Source organism: Acipenser ruthenus, chromosome 47 (assembly GCF_902713425.1).
Source record: "Acipenser ruthenus chromosome 47, fAciRut3.2 maternal haplotype, whole genome shotgun sequence".
NCBI classification, from domain to species: Eukaryota; Metazoa; Chordata; class Actinopteri; order Acipenseriformes; family Acipenseridae; genus Acipenser; species Acipenser ruthenus.
The window spans coordinates 7,166,892-7,188,975 of NC_081235.1; the positions used below are offsets into that span (position 1 = coordinate 7,166,892).

The window sequence follows — 22,084 nt, forward strand, 5'->3', positions numbered from 1 at the left end:
TGGATTCCAAGTAGGGCTTACATTTATACCCGAGGGCAACCTGCACTTGTTCTTGTGGGAGATCTTGTACTGAGTCTTTTCTCTATCCATTATGTGGTTAGCCAGTGAGTGATTGTGTTTTTTTTTTTTTTTTAAAGCTGTTCTTTTGACCACTTCAGTGCTGTGTTAAAGGGATGATCAGGAGTTTTCCCTAAAGACACTCCAATTCCCAGCATCCCTTTGTGATTGCCCATTGACGCTCCTTATTTTATCTTACCAACAGGTGGTGTCCGTCTCTACTTCGATACTGCTTTTTAAAAGATTCTGCACTTGCTAGAACTGCTTTCAGCGTTTAAATACTTGCTGTTCTGTCCTATGCATCTTGCAACAGCAGTAAAAAAAAAAAAAAAAAAAAAAATGAAAAAGTGTATGCAGTCCAGCACTGAAGGATCCAAATACTGCACAACTGTTTAAACTGGGAATGCATTATTTTTATTTTTTTGTTTTGCTACTGCATCTGTAATACTTAAAAGATGAATTTTTCTTAGTCTCTTCTTCCTCTTCGAAAAACTGTAAAAGGAGGGTGGATCCAGAGGCAGTATTGTTTACAATGCTTTTTGTTTTTCTTTGCACACTCCATCGCTTATTAGCTTTAAAAATAAAAGAAAAAAGTACTGTGTCCGAAAAAATAGATTCCAGTGTCAATATTCATGTATGAGAATGTTTTTGGTTTTATTTTGTTTTTACCAGCGGATTGCTATCCAATCATTCGCATAAATGAAACACTTTGCATTCATCATCTCTGTGTCATTTTATTACCTTGTTCCACCTTCTCCTTGATTTTTTATGATGTTTGCCATCGCTGATTGTGATCCTGGGCTCTAATGCACAATATTGAGTTATCATGTTCCTATAGATCTGCCTCTTACCTTTGAGCTCGTCTGGCAAACCGCCTAGCTCTGAGTAGAGTACAGGAGGCTGTGTGGTCCAGTGGCTAAAGAAAGGGGCTTGTAACCAGGAGGTCCCCGCAAATCCCACCTCAGCCACTGACTCACTGTGTGACCCTGAGCAAGTCACTTAACCTCCTTGTGCTCCGTCTTTCGGGTGAGATGTAATTGTAAGTGACTCTGCAGCTGATGCATAGTTCACACACCCTAGTCTAAGTCGCCTTGGATAAAGGCGTCTGCTAAATAAACAAATAATAATAATAGACTTCCTCATTGCATGCAAACCAGGAGACAATGAGGCCTATTCCTGAGTATATAGAGGGTGAGCATGTGGGACAAACCTGGATGAAAGGCCTTATTGTCACATGATTTGAATGGAATGAGGCAGTCTGTTCAGTTCCAGGCTGTTAGCATTCTCCAGACAAGCTCACAGACCAGTAAAGACAGAGAAACTCGATATTGGATCAAGGGAACCCAGAACCACGCAACAGTATTGCAAACATCATCCAAAGGCAAGGGAAAGGTGACCAGATGAGTTGAATTACATGTGTGCTTTTTAAGCACGTCCCAATTGTTTAGCCCCACCAAGCAGTTGCTATTACTCAAAAGACCCTGAGGTTGACCATGTGAAGTATATTTGGTGAATTACCATGAATATGCAGAACATGTTGAAATATCTTTTACACTCTGTTTGTATTTGGTTGAAGTGGCTGATTGTGTTTTAATATTTTTGTATTATAATTTTTTTTTTGTATAACTTGACATTCCTTTGGCTTGATCACTCTTTTTTTTTGTCTTTATTTTGTGTTGATCGTATGTAAAGGGTATGTGGGGAGAACGTAATCGCGTTCCAAAGACAATTGCAAATAACATTTACCTGAAAAAAAAAAAAGTCACAAATGATCTACTTGGATTGTACTGTACTTTGTAAAAAATAAAAAATAAAAAAAAAATAAAAATCTTACTGAATTTATCTACAGATATTGTAGATTATGTGTACTTTTGATGATTTATTAAAATAAGATTCTTTTAAAACTAGTGTGTGCGGTTATTTGATTATTTTTTTGATCTATAAATGGTTTCTATACAAAGTATTCAGAAATAAATAATGACCCTGTCACACAGATTGTTATAATGCACACGGTCCTGATCACAGCTGTGACATCATGTGGCTTCGACTGGAACTGCAAGCTCATCCCACGCATGCTCAGTTGGATTTGGTCCCGTGGATTGTGGTGGTCCTGGGAGACGCCTGCAGCCTCTGTCATGCTGGGTACGATTGGGCAGTGTTGTTGGATAGAGTTGGCCGGCAGTGATGCAGCTTTGTATAACACTGCAGGAATGACATGGCACATCACGTGATCAACCTTATGCAATCTCTCTCTCTCTCTCTCTTTCTCTCTCTCTCTCTCTCTCTCTCTCTCTCTCTCTCAATAAATGAATACACCGGTATGTCCCCATTCCTTTGTTGACGCATCAGTGCTTTAAGAAGCTTCCTCTGGGAAGTCCGGTGGTGACATTGTCTGGGTATTCCCTCTGTGTCAGTCAGGCCATCTTGCTAGAGCTAGGCTGTGTGTTTAATAAGTAAGATTCGGTTAAACTTCCTGAGCCATTTATTTCAACTGTTTCAGAGTCGCTAAAGCTTTAATTGAATTGATGAAGAAAAACAAAAGTCCCAGTTTTTCACTCTGGAAATCTCGTAACCCTCTGCTTGGATTCTGTCATATTATGGGGTGGAAGTTCTTCCAAACACTCCTCTTTCCTGACATAGCAAGAAAGTTATATGAATAGAAATATCTGCTGCATCAATACATTGTTTTAGGGAAAATACGCAAGCATGATCGAGCATTTTCTGTGTATAACTTTACATTTGCAGTCTTGCGGATTTTTTTTTATATGTAGGCCTACATGATTGGTCAGTGATGTGTCGTTAAGTTTATTACAAACACGCGTAGGTTTTATTATCCAGCTACCACTCTGCGACTACCCACGTGTCAAAATCAAGTCTCTGTTTATGAGGAAACGAAACTTATATAATCTTAAATGGGCGTTGCCTCGGCTTGATAATTAACGTCGTCACACAGCATTGCTATCTGTTTAGCAACGCAGTAGCCGCAAGTCCCTTGAGCGATACACTTACTGTAAATGAGTAAACATTTATTCATTAGTTGTTGTTTTTTTCAAATTAAAATGCCATTTGGTTTGAAGGGATGTCTGATTGCATAGAATCAACGTGCGTGCCGGTGTTTGCACACCTCACCTGTCTTAACCCCGCCCCTTTCAACCCCGAAGAGACAGGTGCAGGAACTGCACTCCTTTCACAAACGTCTCGTTCACTGAGCACACGAAGTGGAGTTTTCAGACAGGTAAGTTCCCAGGCTTTGAAAACGCCGGATTTCATATTAGAATGTATTTGATTCTTAGCAATAATTTGTTTCTACTTTTTTGGGGAGCGTCGTTTTAGTTATTCGGGTTACCTCTGATCAAGCTAGAGACGCGAGGGTATAAGCGCCATCGACTGTAACAGGAGCACCTCGAGCTGGGTGCGCTTGTCTTAATTCACCTACATTATATAATTTATTAACAATTCATAATAATACATAAGTACTTGTTCACTTACAGCAGAGCCGAATAGACGCGAGTCTTCTGTACTGTATGCGGGAAAGGAACCAACAAAATTATATAGGAAATTATTATTATTATTATTATTATTATTATTATTATTATTATTATTATTATTATTATTATCGATGTTAGATACACAGAGTTATTTTTTCATCATTTGCAAACTATATATACTCAAAATGAATATATATGTACTCTCTATATATACTCTCGTGTAATGGCAATCATTATATATCTATATATATATATATATATATATATATATATATATATATATATATATACACTTTTTTTCATGAAATGTATTTTACTTCCTGTAATCCATACAGACGTACAGTATGATTCATCATGCTGGATTGTTTAAAATATGACATACTGAACTACAATAGGGCTGTGTGAAACTGATTGTCATGGGACAGGTATTGCTCCCGCAGCTTATTAAATATATTGGTAACCCTAAAACTTAAAAACCCAGACTGTCACTTGCTGGTGTGTTGATACCCCAAATACGACCCTTTATTCTGTCATCTTACTCCCCCAAAAAACATGCTTCCCCGGGCTGTTGAAATGGGGATCTGACTGCTAAGACCATGCATTGAATTGGTTGTCTTTCCAAAGTGGAGATGCCTTGGTCCCGCTGTGTATACCAAGCCTCAATGTGTTTAATATTGAAGGCGTTTAGTAGCCTATAGGATTCACGGTAAAACACGTTTACTGAGGAAGGAGATAAGAAATGTGTCGGCAGCAGTATTATTTGAATATTAAAATTATCCCGGAAAAAGGACTTCTTTGTAGTTTGCATTATTTTCCAGACTGAAATTATTAAAAGCTGTTACCTAACAGTAATGCAGTGTAGCATTGCGCATGGCATTGTATTTGAAGGGGCTGTATTAAAGTACCAGTCCTATTGTTGTCAGGATGTTAACAATGAAAAGAAAAATGACACGCACATTATTTAAACGGTTGTAGCGACTCATTAAGAGCTTAACTGAGCCTTTTCTGCTTATTATTATTATTTATTTATTAGCAGACGCCCTTATCCAGGGCGACTTACAATTGTTACAAGATATCACGTTATACATTATTTCACATTATACAGATATCACATTATTTTTACATACAATTACCCATTTATACAGTTGGGTTTTTACTGGAGCAATCTAGGTAAAGTACCTTGCTCAAGGGTACAACAGCAGTGTCCCCCAGTGGGGATTGAACCCACAACCCTCTGGTCAAGAGTCCAGAGCCCTAACCACTACTCCACACTGCTGCTAGTTGTATCGATCCTGTTATTGTCCTTTGTTATTCAACCAGACCACAATAAAGGTGTGATTCCAGTAATAGTTTTTTAACTTAAATAATAAATAAGCAAATAATTGCTGCTAGCTGCAATACTTAACGAGTGTTTGCTAGAGACGACGTAATGCAATGATCTTTTATAAAGGAATTCCCTATTGTTACTATGGTATTTGAATGCGCTCCTGATACGCTCCCTTTTGCTAAAACCCTCTGTTTGTCTGTGCTTAGAAATAATGACGTTTAAAAGAAGTTCAACAGAATCCGGTCTATTTTAATCTTAATAACGCCACCCTAAAAATAAACAAGCCATTCCTATACCGCACCGCACTGGATTTGAACGTGTCTGGTGATGTTAATGATGGGTCAATTCAAAGATATGTGATTCAGAGTCTCGGTTGAATCTCTGAGTCACATGACCACCTGGTGCACATTTTCCATATTAAATAATGGTGACTTTTTGGAAGCTTAGTCCAAATACAAGAAACCCTTCTATTCCGATTCAGTGGTCCCGACACATCCAAATACTGCCAACTAACACTAAGTGCAGAAGATGTTTTGAACATTTATGAGGTGGCAAGAAAATATCATATGCTTGGCCCCCTTATTAAATGCCTGAGCTGTCTTTTTTATTTTTCTCAAGATCATAAAAAAACATAAATAAACCATAAACTGTACGCATGCTATTGATTGTCATAAAATGAGAAAAATGAAAGCGGTATTGAGCTTCCAAAGCTCATTACGCTGTATGTATTTTCCTTTCCTGGAGCTGCCTATGAATGAGATTAGCTAGTTCGAGGACACATCTGACATGCAAATTCTAGCTAGAGTGTATGTTTTGCGGCTTCTCAGTGTCAGTGGGGTGCAGTGGCTTGTATTTGTATGTTCCTGTCTGATCTGTTTGAAAATCAAAAAACAGAACAACTTAAACAGCAGTGAACTGTTAAGTTCCGCATGACGTTTATTTAAACGGTAAACAAGCAAATATTCAATTCTTTACATTTCCCTTGTATACGTTTTATGACGCTTGCAATTACAGATGCAGCAGGTAATGGATTTATTGATTCATCTTAAAACTTATACCGGAAAACTTTTTTTTTTTTTTTCAGATCCTTCTCAAGCTGATTTCTGACCCCTTTGCCTTGATCAGATCCCAGAAAGAATGGACAATCCTGGAATCTGCAGGAAACGCGACGCTGCGATAAAGTGGTTCACGGAGTTCCAGGTGGATTGCGTAATGAGGAATGGTGTTATTCCCGAATGGTTTCATGGAATTATCACAAGGAAGTAAGACCTAAAAAAACAACAGTTTTGCTCCAGATTTTACCCATTATATATATATATATATAGATAGATATAGATAGATAGATAGATAGATAGATAGATAGATAGATAGATAGATATGCATGTTATACTCATGTGCCTTGATGTTTTTGTTGTCTCAGGGATGCAGAAGATTTACTGCAGAATAAAACTGCTGGTTGTTTCTTGATCAGGGTCAGTGAAAGTCGCATCGGGTATACCTTATCTTACAGGTAAGAACATATCATTTTCTATCTGAATCAAGTGCATTCAAAGTATATGATTATAAACCACTGCAGTAGTTCCCAGGTGTACAGGCAGCATTTATTTTTATATTAGAAACAGTCAAATAAAGAAAATCTAATGAAACGCTCTTAGAAAGGTCTGTGTAAGTATTACCCTAATGAATTGGGAACCAGACCTGATCCTGATGCAGAAGCACACTAGTACTGGAACTGCTATGCAAGCAGAACTGCCATATGAGACTGTTGGGATAACATGGGAATGCCAAAATATAAACAGGAGTCATTCTTCCGATGGGCGCTTCTGGAACGCGGACCCTTATTTCTACCAGGGATCGTTAACGACAGTGGACAACAAGAGATATAAACGTGTCATGTCGAGATCACGTCATTTCAAACCTTTCTGTCACGATCACGGTATAAATGATCTCAGAATCTAGACATAAGCACTTTTTAGTTTCATGTCCTCAATGAGCCACTGTGAATGGTATGTGTCTCTACCATAATAAGAATGTTCTTTCCCCGCACGTAGAACTGTGGATTGCTGCAGGCACTTCATGATTGATGTGCTGAGGAACGGCCAGTATACTATCGTGGGAGAGGCCACGTCCTACAGATCTCTAGACCAGCTGGTGGACTTCCACCAAAGAATTCCGATCCTGCCTTACAATGAGATTCTAACTGTTCCTTGTGGGCAGGTAAGCATCCAGTGTAACATAAGAGCACGTTTTTTACATGAGGGCAAAGACAACTGGGAAGATGGTTCTTGTCCTAAATAGAATATAATCAATCTGCATGCTTTTCTCTACACACGAGTGGAGTTGGGGTGAGGTGGGGGGGGGGACTGGTGATTCACTGTCAGTGTACCTTTGATCCAGTAAGTTACAAAAAACGTAACTGCTTTTTCAGTTGATAATTGACAGCCAGATATTATATTATATGAAAAGCATCCTGCCTTTTTTTTTACTTTGCAGATCTCGAAAGATGACGCTGATTATACAGAGCTGCTGTTTTCAAAGAAGAAGCCCTCCATTGCTCACAATCAGATTCCCCTTCCATTACCAAGGTGCTTTCCAAACTCTCAGGCAGCTCCAGAACTCCGCTCACTCAGGGACGTGCCTCCACCCCTCCCGTCACGACATTCACTCCACCGGTCGAGAGACCAAGACCTCAAAACTAGGGATCCGCAACCCTCAGCTGGATTTAAGGACGCCTTCCCTGTGAATAGACTTTACCCCAGTCTTAACAAGGAGCTGGCTTCCATGAACCTCCTGAATGATGCCAGAGTAAGTGGGGTACATCAAGGCAGTGTTACATTTAAAACTATCTCTAATACACCCAGACCTTCGCACTATTTCAACCGTACTTCATACCCCAGACGTTCCCTACTACATTGACATAATGATGGAACAGAGGTCTCTTACTGGATTATAATGGACCTAAAAATGACTTTGACGTGTCAAGTGATCTGTGTAATGCAGGGTCCATTATCACAGAGAGACTGCCTAATGTCTAGAATGATCACTGCACAGCAACTTTTACCTTGCTCCAATAGCCAAACTTGAAAAGTGACCTTAACAGCTGAGTCTTTGTGATTGACGACATGACTTGACTTGCAGCTGCATGCTTCTTTAACCTGCCGATACATCATTGCTTCTTTCTGTCTGTATTTATTTTTTTTATCCACTGTCGAGTATTGGAAGGTGGCGATTCAATGAGACAGCTGAGCATTGTCCGTGTGTATTTCAGATTTCAGATGATAAACCTGAGCACTTACCCTGGAAGAGCTTGTCAAAGAGGTCCCAGAGCACAGAGGCGATTTTCAAAGAGGCACCCCCACTACCACCAAGGACTCTGCTGCCTCCCAGTAGGGCACAGGAGCCCGCTCCAGCAAAAAGGACTTTTCCCACGGAAATCCCTTTGACAAATTCCACCGCCACCGAGAGAGAGGCAAGTAAAGCCCCCGGCAGTGGGATCTTCTCCGGCGAACGACTTTGCAAGGTGAAGAACGTCATAAAAGAAATGGAAAAAGAATTCAGAACACAGAGCACCACCATCAACCTCCTGGGTTTAAAAAAGAACTCCCTGAAAAAGAAAGGGGGAGCCGCGGAGACACCCGGACATTCAGAGCCCTTTCAGGCAAAATCTGCAGAGAGCTGGCCCGATAAGACCAGTGATTTCAACTCAGGCTTCCAGGGGACCAGCAAAGAGGCTAAAAACATTGGTAAAGACAGTGGTAAAAAGCAGCCAGCTCTCCCACTGGAATATCATCAGCCACCTCCATTTGCCCCAGGATATTATTGATTATTTAAAATAAATAAATTGGAACCTCATAACGTGTAACAAAACAGCGTTAAATGTACTTCTTGTTCTGTTCATGAGACTCAAATGATCAACTCTCTGGATCACTGCTGGTTTTCACACGACAATGGAAAAGGGAAGCCTGGACTTCAACATGGAACTGATCAGTTGCATCCTGATGATCACGCAGGAGCAAGCAGGACACAGTTAGATGTGACTCGGCAATCTTCACATAAACTCATTAATGTTTCCGAAATTTACGTGCAGATTCTGGTGTGTTAAACAGTTATCAGATACAATATTTAATGAAATACATCTTAGTGTTTTAGACATTAAAAAAAAAAACTCTAGATGAACTATTTGTCAGGGAATTTTAGCTTTAATGTATATTAAAAATAAAACAAAATGATTTTACAAAGACATTTTATTTATGTAAATATTAAACACACATATGAACTTACAATAAATAATAGCATATATATATATATATATATATATATATATATATATATATATATATATATATATATATATATCGTTTTTATATGTTACATCAGATTTGATTTTGTTGTGGTAGTTTGTCAGTTTGCATATTTGGTGTGACGTTTTGTAATATTGCTTTTATATATATTTATGTGAGTTCTGTACAGCCTCATCTTTTAGGTTTTTGCTGCCATTTCCAGTTAAAATTCCACCTGTAACAAAACTCAGTATTGTCTTTGCTTTTTTCATCTTAGATTTAGTTCCATCTTCCAATGCAAAGTTCAAGACTTAAGTTCAGAAGACTGTGTATTTTAAAACATGTGACCACCTATCTACCTTACCTTTCATGGCTAGGACAGGATTTTTCCTAACTTGGTATCACAGAAGCATTCCCTAAATCAGCAGTGTCTACGATTTCCTAAGTGTCTCATCCTTTCCTAACATTAGTTAGAGAATCCTGTCTAATGTGTATCTTATTAGTAAACGATTGCTCGAGTCTGAACAACAGATGGAGGAGCTTCGGGTAACTGACGCTGTCAGAATCACCACACAATAGAAACGCTTTTAAGTTATGGCGTCTGCACTCGGATCAGTTGCGACAAAGATAAACAGGGCTCAAGGCTTGTGGCGACATTGCACTGGCTGTTTCCACCGTCTGTGGTAACCATCGGATGGCTGATGCAGTCAAAAACAATTAGAGAGTCTGCGGTAGTGATTTAAGGACTGGAGTACAGCCGCAGCTAGTTGAACCTGGATGTTAATTTCGATATTATAGTGCTGCTGACATGCTTGCTAATGATTGCCAGTGTAAAACCTGGTTGACAGAAGAACAACAAAAAATGTAGGAAAAAATAGCGGTACACAATCCTGGAGACACGTGCACCATCCCAGCAACCAGCTTTTACATCCAGGGTTTTAGAAGACTATTCTTGGTCCTTCAGTCTCTTTCTGTCTGGTGCAGAAAAGCCTCATCAGTGTCTGCTGGTTTAATTATAACCCCTTGGAGTCCACATGGCCATTCCTCATATTCTGATATGAAACGTACTGTTGAGCAAAAATAGAGGAGGCTTAAAACAAAAAAACAGGACATTTCTAAATGTTTGCAGACAATAGACTTTTTGGTATGCTAAACAAAAATAATAGCCATTGCAATGTAAGTTTAAAACAATTGTAATTAGAAATCTCAGAACTTTTATGTAAATAAATATAGAATTGTAAGTAATTGCTCTGTTTACCAGTCTCTAATCACAATAAAAATCTGATCATTTGGCATTAGCTTGGCAGATGACCTTGCCTGTATGGTAGCGCCTTCACGATGCAGTCAAGTATCAGTTTGCTTTTCTAACGTTGGTATGAGTGCTCAACAGACCTAACTCAGCTGTTTGGTTCGAGGTCATGCGAGCTTCATGGCAGCCCAGGATTCAATGGACTTATTTCCATATGGGATTCAGTTGAAAGTGATTTGAAATCGACTTCGTCTGACCTGCAGCACCTGGATATCAAAGTTATTTAAAATGGGACAAGTTTGGAATATGCAAATTCGGCCAGTCGCTCCAATGGGGGAAGTGACTTAACAAGTTATCCCTGTGCAAATGAGTGCATATTTTTTGTGCAGATGGAAACAGTGTGAGTGGAGTTTGAGCTGGAGGGCTGGAGGACGTGCTGTGCTTCACCTGAGGAAGTCGGGGGCGCGCGCGATCATGTGCTGGAAGTCCTCCAGGGAGAGCCTGCCGTCATTGTCCAGGTCGGCCTCGTCCATCACCTTCTCGCAGACCAGCCGCACCTCCTCTGGGGTCAGCTCGTTCCGGGTCAGCCTCGTCAGCGTCTTCTCGAGGTCCGACTTGCAGATGTAATCATCGTCATTGAAATCTGAAAAAGACAGCAGAAGATTCTTGCACTGGTCGCTTTGGTTCTGTCCGTCCCTCCATTCAAGAGCTAAGTCACTCACAGGGCTACAGCAGAACCAGGGGCTTGGTGAGCTCAACACCTGAAGGGCTGGTCTTTGTCCTCTAGGGTTCAGTAGCTCCCTGACATCTGTTGTCAAGCTCCTGGGTTTAGAAGGCGATTGGCCTGTATTGTTGTGTATTGTGACCGCTGCTGCATTCTGGGATACATTTGTAAATGAATCACCCTTTTCCAACATGTATAAATAATTTCCCTGGACTTGCCAAGGCCTTTATTACGCGATACTGTGATGTGATAAATATTGTCTCTTGATAAGGTGAAGTGCTGTTTAAACCCGATACTCCTTCTTTTCTTTTCTTCCAATCAGCGTCCGTAATCACTCATTTACTGTACTGACACACCGCCGTTAGCTGCCAATGTCTCAATGCCTCTTCTTTTAATAATAAATGAAAACTTTCCTTGACCCATGACTCGGCCCCGTGCTTTAGAACAGCTTGATCTGTCAGCATGCTTTAATTAGAAAAAGTTGGCACACTAACGCACACGCAGGGGTTTGAAAACCGGGACTTTAATATAATGGGCTTATAAATTATTCCTAAATGTCTTTTTACTGCCTATTATTGTCGGGTTGTCTCATTTAAAGCTCTGAGTATCCCTATTCTTTCTGCCTCGGCACAGTGGGATTAGCAAGGTAAACGCATAAATTACTGCGTCAGACCACTCTACTGAAAGAAAGCCTTACATAACTTTGTCTCTTTCTTTTAAAATAATGAATGCATTAGTTACTATAATTTCCTTCTGCTTATATTGCTAAACCACAGTGGTTAAACAAAAGGGAGGTTCAAATCCCGGCTCAGCCACTGACTGATGTAACCCCCTTGTGCTCTGTCCTTCGGATGAGACATAAAACTCTTGTTTTATGTCTGTTAAAACAAGAGGTCCTGTTTTTAGTGACTCTTCAGCAGCAGTTGTTGGTGTATAGTTCACCCCCTAGTCTCTGCAAGTCGCTTTGGTTAAAATACTGCATACTCACCGTAAATTTTAAAAGCATAGTATGCTTTCAGATCTCTGGGTGCCATTTCACTCAGCACTGAAAACATGTCCAGGAAATCATCCAGGGTCATGTTCCCCTCTCCGTCCTCTGAGAAAACCTCTGCAATCCTCTGTCGGAAAGGGTTGTCCTGCAGTACAGAGAAAGAGGATGTTTTACCCTTAAAAACCCATGCTGTTAATTCAAACTGGGAGACCGAAAGGAGAAAGGAACAGTAAGTGGATTGGAGGTGGATTCCAATATATAAGTAAAACAAATAGCTCTTTATTAAAGCAAATCAGGTTCGAGAACCTTTAAATCTGGGAGTACTTGCATTTCCGGGTCTTCACCAAGATACTGTGCTGTTCTTCGACAGCCCAGCTTCCCTCCCTGCATCCAGCTGTCCTTAACTCCCTAACACTCTGTATTCTGCACTGCTCCGCAGACCCAAAAAACCTAAAACACACTGCAGAACTTACAATTACCCAGACTGACAGTGTTAAAACAAAATGCTAGGTATATTACATAGGAATCCTAGAACTTCCTCATATAAAACAATAGCAATAAAATCAGGGTAGTACATTGCATTTTGGGAGTTTATATGCTGATAAATTGAAATCACTGTGATGAATAATATTTATTCAGCTCTTTCATAGGTTTTATTCTGGCAGAGACATTTGGCTTCAAATGGGAACCAATTATTTATACAGTAACAGCCCTTACAAACTAGAGCACACCTGTATTGTGTCTAAAGGGCTGGGTAATGGCTTCAATTGCCTATAATGGGTCTTGCACAGTATGCAGTGCTCCAACGTGGCAGGTATTAAGTTTCTGATGCCCCCTCCAAGACTCCTCTCAATTAGTAGGAGATGAATTATTGAGTCTAATAGCGAGCCTGGGATTAGAATCCTTGGCTATTACAATGCTGTGCATACCTTGAGCTCAGGCATGCTGGTGATCAGCTCATAAGGAAGCTTCACATCTGGCTTACTGGTGTAGTCCAGGGGAACAAGCTGTGGAGCCAGGTCTCGGTATCTGTGGAAGAGTCTGGAAAAGAAGGCAAAGGAACCACTAGGAATGCTGGGGAGCGGGGTACCCCCAGAGCTGATGGCAACGTCCTGTTTGAGTTGGACAGCGACAGATAGAAGAAAATGAGATTTTTTTTTTTTAATTGAACCCAAGATACTAACGCTGCTGTATTTCAGATCTACACAGATTAAAGACCTGATTATATCGACCGAAGCAGAAATTGCAAAAGGAAAGTAACATAGAACGGGACATTGCACAGGTAATAGTTTCATAAAGCCGTCTTACCTTAGAATTTCTTTTCTTGTGAAAAATGTACAGTCCTAAAAATGAAAAAAGGTGACAGCAGATTGGTAAGAGATACATCAAGCTCATTTGTGCCTTTATTTTGTATGTATAGTATAGTGGGCAGTTCAATGGAAATCACTAAGTAGATCTATAGCATCAATTTAATAGGTAAGTTAAATAATATACTATACTGCCATAGTATATAATGCAATTGAAGAACTATGAGCATTCCATAATAGATAGAAAACAACAGATTCTAGGGTCAGTTCTAATTAGATCTTCTTGTGGAATAGACTCATAAGAAGTGTCTATCAAAATCATACAAGTGGTTGCCAAGACATAGTCTTCATTATCTCAGCATCTCAGAGGTGTGCAATAGATCTAGGCACACTGTAGCACTGTTAAAGATTTGCTGTGTTTGCATCTTTAAAATCTGTCAGTGTGTTTCAGAACGTATACTGTATTCTCTAAAGTATTCTACAATATGCAGCCATCACACTGTCTTGTAAATGGAACATCTAGTTTCCAGTTATTACAGCTGGAGAAACAAGTGAGGATTGTATTCTCGACAGCTTTCACACAGCACTTTAACGTAAAAGGAACTCAGAATTTGAACCATGCAAAAGATGAAAAACCTGGTTTTAAACTCACACACTCACATTCTGATCTCCCTCTCAGCAGATGGCAACCCAGCATGCACACAATCACACAAACACACAAATCTACGGTATGCAGTGAACAGGAGCAGCAAGTGGTTTGATCTGAAAACCTTGAAAAAAAACAAACCTTTACTTAAAATAAAAACCAGAAAGCTGAACTGACCTGATATGCGTCTAGCTGTTCTGCTGTAAATATAGTTTGTTTGTTCCCCATTCTCGAGCGCAGGTCCTATGTTCCGTGGCCATTGCTGTGGTTGTGCCCAGTGCCTTTATAGCAGCTCTAGATATTTCAGATATGACAATGCTCAAACAAAGGACCTGTGGCAGCGTGCGGATCAGGTATCCCCCCTTTATTTCACTGTAATAATGGAAGCGTTTCATCGATTCTTTGATCTGAATAGAACCAGCTTTAGAATTAAAAAGGGCTCCCGTCCAACATTCATACAGCCTTGCACCAACCCCTAGCACGTCTCTCTCGGCTGTGCCTACCGCATGCTCACCCAAGAGTCATGTTACACCTCATAGATTAATGCTATAAAGTGTCCTGTGGAGCTGTGCATCACCTGCTGTAATGGAGAAAATAAAACCCAGGACAGCTGTATAAAAAAACCAACACAATTAAAACAGCATGGCTGCACTTGCTGATATTAGAGACTTGGGATGTCTGGGATGTCTAGTCATTTTATCAGGTCTGCCATTTTGTTGATGAGAAATTGGTATGGTCATTTTCAATTCACATATCCCTGCTATGTGGAGGAATTGAAAATACCTTAGTTCAGATAAGATGAGGTGAAGAAAACTCCTGGTTAGAGAACTGAAAACTTAATTCCAGTCTGGAACTTCCGTACACAATCATGCTGAGAGATTAGGTTCTAGAATGCAACTCCATGGTCTTCACTGGAGGTTAGTTACCCATGCCAGACCCAACTAGAATCAACCTTTCCCCAAGTTGGTCTGGTTGCAGGTAACAGGTACAGATAAAGTTCAGCACAGTAAATGAACTGCAGTTTCCCCTTGCTTTTCTCATGGTCATACAGTACGATGCATTTACCATAGTTTACCAAGGTTTTTAACCAGATTAAAAAATTTAAAAACAGTTGATTACACAGTAATGTCACAGTATTGGCTTTTGTATTTAAGTTTCACCACAAAGACAAGCCCTATTGTATTGCTGTCCTGTGTGTATTTTTAGTTTGAAATTTCAGCAGAATGGGTTCAACGGGTGGTCATCATGACATCACAAGGGCAGGGTTCCGGTATTTTTATATCAAATTGACTCAATAAATAATTGATCACAAAAAGTATCAACTTGATTCTCCTGAAATATGCATGGACGTGTGCTTGATACATCAATAGAACATCATAAGACATTTTCAATACTACATATATATATATATATATATATATAATTTCGATATTGATCTCCCTGCACAAATCGGTACAGTAGTCGCCCATGCAGTTCAAACGCCCAGTGAAGACCTCATGAATTATTAATGACATCGCCCAAGCAGCTCATGAATAAATTATTTTCTTGTCGGTGTTGAGGGCAGCAGGTCTGCTCAGCCTCTTCATTCAGTCGGGAGAGGAGAACTCTTCAAACTGGTAACGATGGCACATATCCCGGGACTCCCAGTCACCGCAGTTGTGGTAAGTTTACCTGAAAGAACAGGAATGCATTTGTAGTTACTTTAAATAACTTCATTTTTGAACCGGTAGGCCCCCCAAAAAGCCTGAGACTTTCCTGTGTGCCGCTGCGGTAAGGGCGGTGGTGGAAGCTAGCAAATCTGCAGTTTGAAAAGCTTTGCAGAAATGATTTGATTTTGTCTGATGGGAACTATTGCGGTTTCGATACCGCACTTCTGTCATACTCTGCTTCAAGTTCAGCTGGTACTTTGAAATCTAGAGTACTGCACTTTTAAATATGGAGTAATATAATTTGACAAAGTGAGAGGCCAATTAAAATCAAACGTGTTGTAAAGATTCACCGTCCAATTAGAAATGCGCATGAGATTAGATCGCAAGTGACAAACAATTGAATTTTGAAATATCGGGCATTGTTTTGTCTCAAGAGTCCTAATGCTGAGATTTCTATAAACGGTTCAATTTTCAATATAGTGATGATGTTATCAGTACTTGAAATTCATGCATTTTGAAGATTCAGTCGCACCCACGATTCCACTGTAAAAATGAAATAAATTAAATATGGCGAAAAAACGGAATCGGATTCATGTTTTAATGCAAGGAAAGCTACGAGAAACGTAAAACATTATTACTGTAAACGGTGCTTGTTAAAAAAAAAACACGTCTTGTTAAAACATAATAAATGACGTAGTGTGTTTGCTTTGTTTGTGTCTCTGAGGGAGTGTCTCTGGGCTGGAGAGCGTTTTGCACACATTAGTTTTTATAATTAGGTCACATATTTTTAACTGCAGTCAGATTTTTTTTGCATTCTGTTTGCTTATTGACAGAGTGGGCGCGGTTGTTTTGAGTTTTAATATCGCAGTCCACTGAAGAATTTTAAAATAAAAACTACAAATACTAATACTTAGGGCAGCAGTGTGGAGTAGTTGTTAGGGCTCTGGACTCTTGACTGGAGGGTCGTGGGTTCAATCCCAGGTGGGGGACACTGCTGCTGTACCCTTGAGCAAGGTACTTTACCTAGATTGCTCCAGTAAAAACCCAACTGTATAAATGGGTAATTGTATGTAAAAATAATGTGATATCTTGTAACAATTGTAAGTCGCCCTGGATAAGGGCGTCGGCTAAGAAATAAATAATAATAATAATAATAATAATAATAATAATAATAATAATAATAATAATATGCAGTCCATTGTGGTACATTCAAGACCTTACTGTGTTTACAGTACAGAAAAGTTACGAACAGACTCGGCTAACCCGAACACGCCTTACAATAACAGTTTGTATGATGTTGCTAGGTGGAGATTTTATATTTTATAACATGCTACCGCTGCAAGAGAGTTTCAAAGCTTCCTGAAGAAGCTAAAACTTTTTATTTTGTATTTTTTTAATTCTATTTAAAAAGTTCCCTTCCAAGGTGTTTGCCTGACTGGCCGATAAAAACAGGTTGAAGTGTTGTTTTTGACTCCAGTCCAGACATCAGAAAATCGTGTGTTTTAAAATCAGGCAACACATCACCTTAGCAACGGGTCATATTGATCTTTTTAAACAGCGCTGTTGCTAATGGGACGGTTCCTTGAATTAGGGTGACGTCATCTTAAAGTATGTTTACTACGTTAGCAGGTGGAAAATATTAATGGGCAGCACAAGGCTTTGTTGAAACACAAAGTGGTTTAGTGGCGACGTTAATTTCGAGATGTCACAATACAATAGAAATGTATTTTTATATAGCGCCCTTCACGCCATGGAGCCCCAGAGCGCTGTACAAAGTTGAAAACAAAACAAGAGAGCTCATATACGTACAATCCACTCCCAGCTACAGCCAATTATATATATATATATATATATATATATAATATATATATATTCATTCACACACAACAGGAGGAAAAAGCAGTGGCTCTTGCTGGCTGATTATCCCCAATGCGCTCCCATGTTCCAGAAAGGCAGATCACTCCATAAATTAATGACATATTTATAGAGCCTATTTATGCATAGGTTTTTTAATCTGTCTGGAACATAAAAAAGCAGGAAAAATCATTACAGTTGATGCTTTTTTTTTTTTAACACCAGCGAGCGTATCTCTTTGGTTCCAATACTGTAGGCTTTGTTTATTGAAATGAAATAGCGTAGCAGAGGTTAGTGCTCCAATGCGTGGATCTGATGTGCTGAATACGATGACACACGGTCTTTATTTGGAGGGAGATGTAAATGCTGATGGCAGATCACAGTTCCTGAAGGGGTTGGGGAATATGTGTTTTTAAATAGATAGAGCGTCTCTGCAGGTATTGCATGCCAGGCCCTTGTCATCGTCTCCCACACAATGCAAATGTCATGCCGGGGATGGCTGATTAGCTGCAGAGTGAATGCCAGGCGCAGCAGCGGCTTGTTGGAATCTAATGCACAGCTGGCTTGGCACAATATCCAAAGCTGTGCGTTTTTTTTTTGTTTGTTTTTTTTGTAAACTTTTTTTCATACCGATCGTGTTCCTGTAAGCCTGTATCCGCTTTAGATACGGCACAGGAGCGGACATGTTTTAAAGTCTTTGGCAATTTCCGCATGACGTAACCGTTTGTGCATAATTATTAGACGCAACACTTTTTTTTGGTTAGGATTAGATCTATATAGTGCCGGCCATTGGTGTTTTACAGATTTTAATAGACCGAAATAAACCAAAGAGACTCGTATTCATGGTTGGCGTTTTATTTTGTTTAAATCAGTTTTTTTAAATCGTTTTTTTTCTTTCAAATTATGGAAACATTTTAATAGTAGCGTAGTTGTAGCTCTAACTCCAAATAAATGTAACGTTCTTGGGATGTTGCAGATGGAGGTTTGTGAATAGTTAGGAATCAAACCAAATTACTCACAATCTTAAATTAATACACAAATAAAGCACATTATCTGTCATTGCGCTGTGCTGCCAGTGTGAAAGCCATGCGTTCCTGAGGAGCGTGGCGTGGGTGTGGCTGCGGGGTTAGCATTCCCAGCTGACAAGATCATCTGGGGCATTTTCCAATATCCCTGGGTGCGGCTTTACAGTTCAGTCATTAGCATCCATTTCCTTATATGGAAGGAGGGTTTTAAAATGTGTTCAATTTGTTATGCTCTATAGCTTTTCATATATATGTGTGTGTTTTATGTAAAAGGAAGTGGTGCATGCTATCAGACACTGATGAAATGTCTCTCTTGTTGTTTCAGCAACGTATTGAGATTCATAAACTGCGCCAAGGGGAGAACCTGATCCTTGGGTTTAGCATAGGAGGGGGAATCGATCAAGACCCAGGACAGAACCCCTATTCCGAGGACAAGTCTGACAAGGTGGGTCGATTTTAACATGTACAGATCCTCTGTGATGATGCAGTAGGATACAGTGCGTAGCCTCGGGACCATCTTCATACAGTTCAAAGATCGAGACGCAGCATTTAGATGTAGTGTCTGATATTGTGTGGGGTGATTAAACTGTCAATTGAGGGGCAGCAGGGGAAAAAGACTTGCAGAGTGTTTCGTGAAAGGTGGGCTTGGTCTGTGTACTGTTGGGTAGCCAGTAGGTTTAGTGTAGTGGGCTGAGCCTCCAGTTATAATTGTTACAGACAAGTTTGTTAATCATCCCCTTAGTATTGAAAATGCTATTGTGTGGAATACTTTGTTCAGCGATTACAAGTTCCAAATAACTGCAGTGCAGCCACGGACAAAAATGTTGCATTGCCTAGAATTTAAGGATTGAGATATATATATATATATATATATATATATATATATATATATATATATATATATATATGAACATAATTTAGATATTTTATTTAACATCATGTAATCAAAGAAACTACAACGTGATATCACAAAAGTGATTGTATTGTGATGATGATGATGATGATGATGATGATGATGATGATGATGATGAGCGTGTTTTGCTGCAGGGTATCTATGTAACCAGAGTGAGCGAGGGCGGACCAGCTGAAGTAGCAGGTCTACATACTGGAGACAAAATTATGCAGGTACTGTGAAACGATCGCCACCTTGGAACTTGTGTCGGAGTGTTTGCTGTTCATCTGACCTGGACCAGCTTTACATCCCAGGAATCTTCAGGGCTGATTTCCAGTCAGTGTGCTCCCAGACACGTTCTCAGGTTTAAAGCTGCACTGTCCCACAATCAGTTTAGCAGCATAATATAACACGTGGCTGTCTGAGGGCAGCACTGTGTCCTAGTGCGGCTTTCCTTACATTGTGCTTCGGTGTTTAATTTACACACGGACAAACCTACCCCTGTAGAACACATGCGTTGGTGGAGGGTGGAGACAGGTATGGCACATATACAGTAGTGTTACCCATAATATTAGGTAACTAAAGGAAAATATATCTGGGTTACTGTACTTTCAAAATGAACCCTTTTAGAAGTGTTTCCATTGCTTTTTGCAGGTGAATGGCTGGGACATGACTATGGTAACCCATGATCAGGCACGGAAGAGACTCACCAAGAAAAACGAAGATGTGGTGCGACTGCTGGTGACGAGGACAAATCTGGAGACCGTTGTCCGGCAATCGATGCAATAACTGACTGGACGGAGACCAAAACAAATCCATATTTATAATACATATCGGTCACGTAGAGGGTGGAGGTATAGAAAGGGCTAACCAGAAGTGGCAGTTCACGTGAACAAAGGTTTCTGTCTTTGTTGATTTTTATTTTAAATTTTAATTTCATGCCTTACTACCGTTTCGTGATCTACCTGTTTACTATGCAAACAGAAGAAGAGGCAAAAAAAAAAACTAATACAGGGGCTACCTGAGTGAAACAAGACTAGTGCTAATTGGGAAACCAGTGTGGTATATCAAAGTAAAACAGAATTTAAACACTATTAGGCGTTTCAGTGTGCTCTTCCAAATGTTCCAATGGCACACTGATCCAGATCTGCATGTCGATGTACACGATACTGTGCAGGCGTAGAACAAACGATTCCTTTTAAGTATGACGTTTTCAACCCACTAAAAGTGCTGTAAGCAATACCTTGTGTTGTAAACACAGTCATTCTCACTAGAAAGCTTTAAACTACAACCTGTGCTGGGAAGAGCTCATACTTTCAACAAATTATTATTATTATTGTTTCATTTCATACATCCATACATAATCGATACCAAAGTGCAGTGTAAAATAACACCGTGATTAACGTCACCACATGAGTGCACACTAGGAGAGTCCCAGGTGCTAGTGGGAAACAGTGTCTGGTGTGGTGCTGTCTGTATTATCTAACCATTCTTCTAATGCCTTTGAACTTGCTGTGTGAGCTAAACTGTAAGAGATGGGTTTCATTAGAGGGAACAATAACATGCCACCAAGTGCCTTTGTTCCTTTTCCTTTAAAAGCGGACTTTTGTTTTTAAGTCGAAGTCACAGACAAGCTAATAATTACCGTGAAAAAAAAATGGACTTTGTTTGAGTGCAGTCTATTTCCTGGCCCAGGACTTGGGTTGCTAAAAATCAGGTTTTTAAAATGATTGTAATCCAGTTTAATTAGGCTCTTGCTCATGAGGAAAAGATGGCACACAAATCTATTAGTCCCTTTATGTAACTGACTGCATGGGCGTTCTACCTGAGATACAGTACCAAGCCATATTAGATATCTTCTATACAGTACCTTCCTTAATTTCTTTTAAAAGCGTTAAATCTGCTTTTGCTTTTCAGTAACTCTGCCCACAGCGCTTCCTTTAAGACAGCAGGTAATGTCAATCAGAACATTTCTAACACTAATTTGCAATAATTCCAACTGTATTTACTCAGTTAAATGTCATTTTTATTGTAGGCTTTTATGTTATAACACTAATTGTTCTGATCTGTGGTAGCTAATGATTATGTCCAGGGTAGCAGCTTGATGCTGTCGCCTGCCTAATAACTACTAGATTTCCTGATTTGTACTGCTGAAAATAATAAAATTTCTCAAAACGTATTCATCTTTGAATTATTCATTTGCTGGTCCATTACATGTTTAATAGGTGTAACTAAATGATCGGTCTTACAGGTCTTAATTGGTTTGGTTTAAGATGACGGGCTACCTGTGACAAGAATCTTACAAAACAAACAGGCAAAATGAAGTGATCAGGGTAGGAGTAAGAATGTGTTTTAATATTAACAAGCTGCCAATAGTTTTAAATTCTACCTTTATACATGTATACCATCATGAAACAGCTGGCACTCTTGGCCCTTCCAACACTGTCCTTTAATTATTAAACTGAGCAATTAAACTTCTGTCCAAGTCCTGGAGTACTTGATTATAAGTAATAATAATAATGCACTTGCAGGAATGTAGTTCTAAACCCCTGTGCGTCCAGCACTAGAACTGCACTCCCCAGCATGATGAACACT

General features: G+C 39.6%; 3 protein-coding genes across 3 annotated transcripts; 2 read left to right on the plus strand and 1 right to left on the minus strand.

Moving 5' to 3' along the window:
• Nucleotides 1-2,954: 2,954 nt before the first annotated feature.
• Nucleotides 2,955-9,185, plus strand: LOC117401358 (hematopoietic SH2 domain-containing protein homolog). Its single transcript, XM_034001970.3, has 6 exons — nucleotides 2,955-3,292; nucleotides 5,957-6,134; nucleotides 6,293-6,382; nucleotides 6,924-7,089; nucleotides 7,366-7,677; nucleotides 8,141-9,185. The coding sequence occupies exons 2-6, from the start codon at nucleotides 6,010-6,012 to the stop codon at nucleotides 8,693-8,695; spliced, it is 1,248 nt and encodes a 415-aa protein (XP_033857861.3). The 5' UTR covers nucleotides 2,955-3,292; nucleotides 5,957-6,009; the 3' UTR covers nucleotides 8,696-9,185.
• A 33-nt stretch (nucleotides 9,186-9,218) lies between these two features.
• On the minus strand, nucleotides 9,219-15,474 carry LOC117401523 (calcium and integrin-binding family member 3). Its single transcript, XM_034002295.3, has 6 exons — nucleotides 14,247-15,474; nucleotides 13,425-13,459; nucleotides 13,046-13,157; nucleotides 12,114-12,261; nucleotides 10,849-11,044; nucleotides 9,219-10,219 (listed from the first exon to the last, which is right to left on the minus strand). The coding sequence occupies exons 1-6, from the start codon at nucleotides 14,295-14,297 to the stop codon at nucleotides 10,198-10,200; spliced, it is 564 nt and encodes a 187-aa protein (XP_033858186.1). The 5' UTR covers nucleotides 14,298-15,474; the 3' UTR covers nucleotides 9,219-10,197.
• Nucleotides 15,475-15,575: 101 nt separating this feature from the next.
• On the plus strand, nucleotides 15,576-21,668 carry LOC117401439 (tax1-binding protein 3). Its single transcript, XM_034002156.3, has 4 exons — nucleotides 15,576-15,730; nucleotides 18,923-19,042; nucleotides 19,645-19,722; nucleotides 20,144-21,668. Exons 1-4 carry the CDS (start codon nucleotides 15,692-15,694, stop codon nucleotides 20,276-20,278), a joined length of 372 nt encoding a protein of 123 aa, XP_033858047.1. The 5' UTR covers nucleotides 15,576-15,691; the 3' UTR covers nucleotides 20,279-21,668.
• Nucleotides 21,669-22,084: the final 416 nt, after the last annotated feature.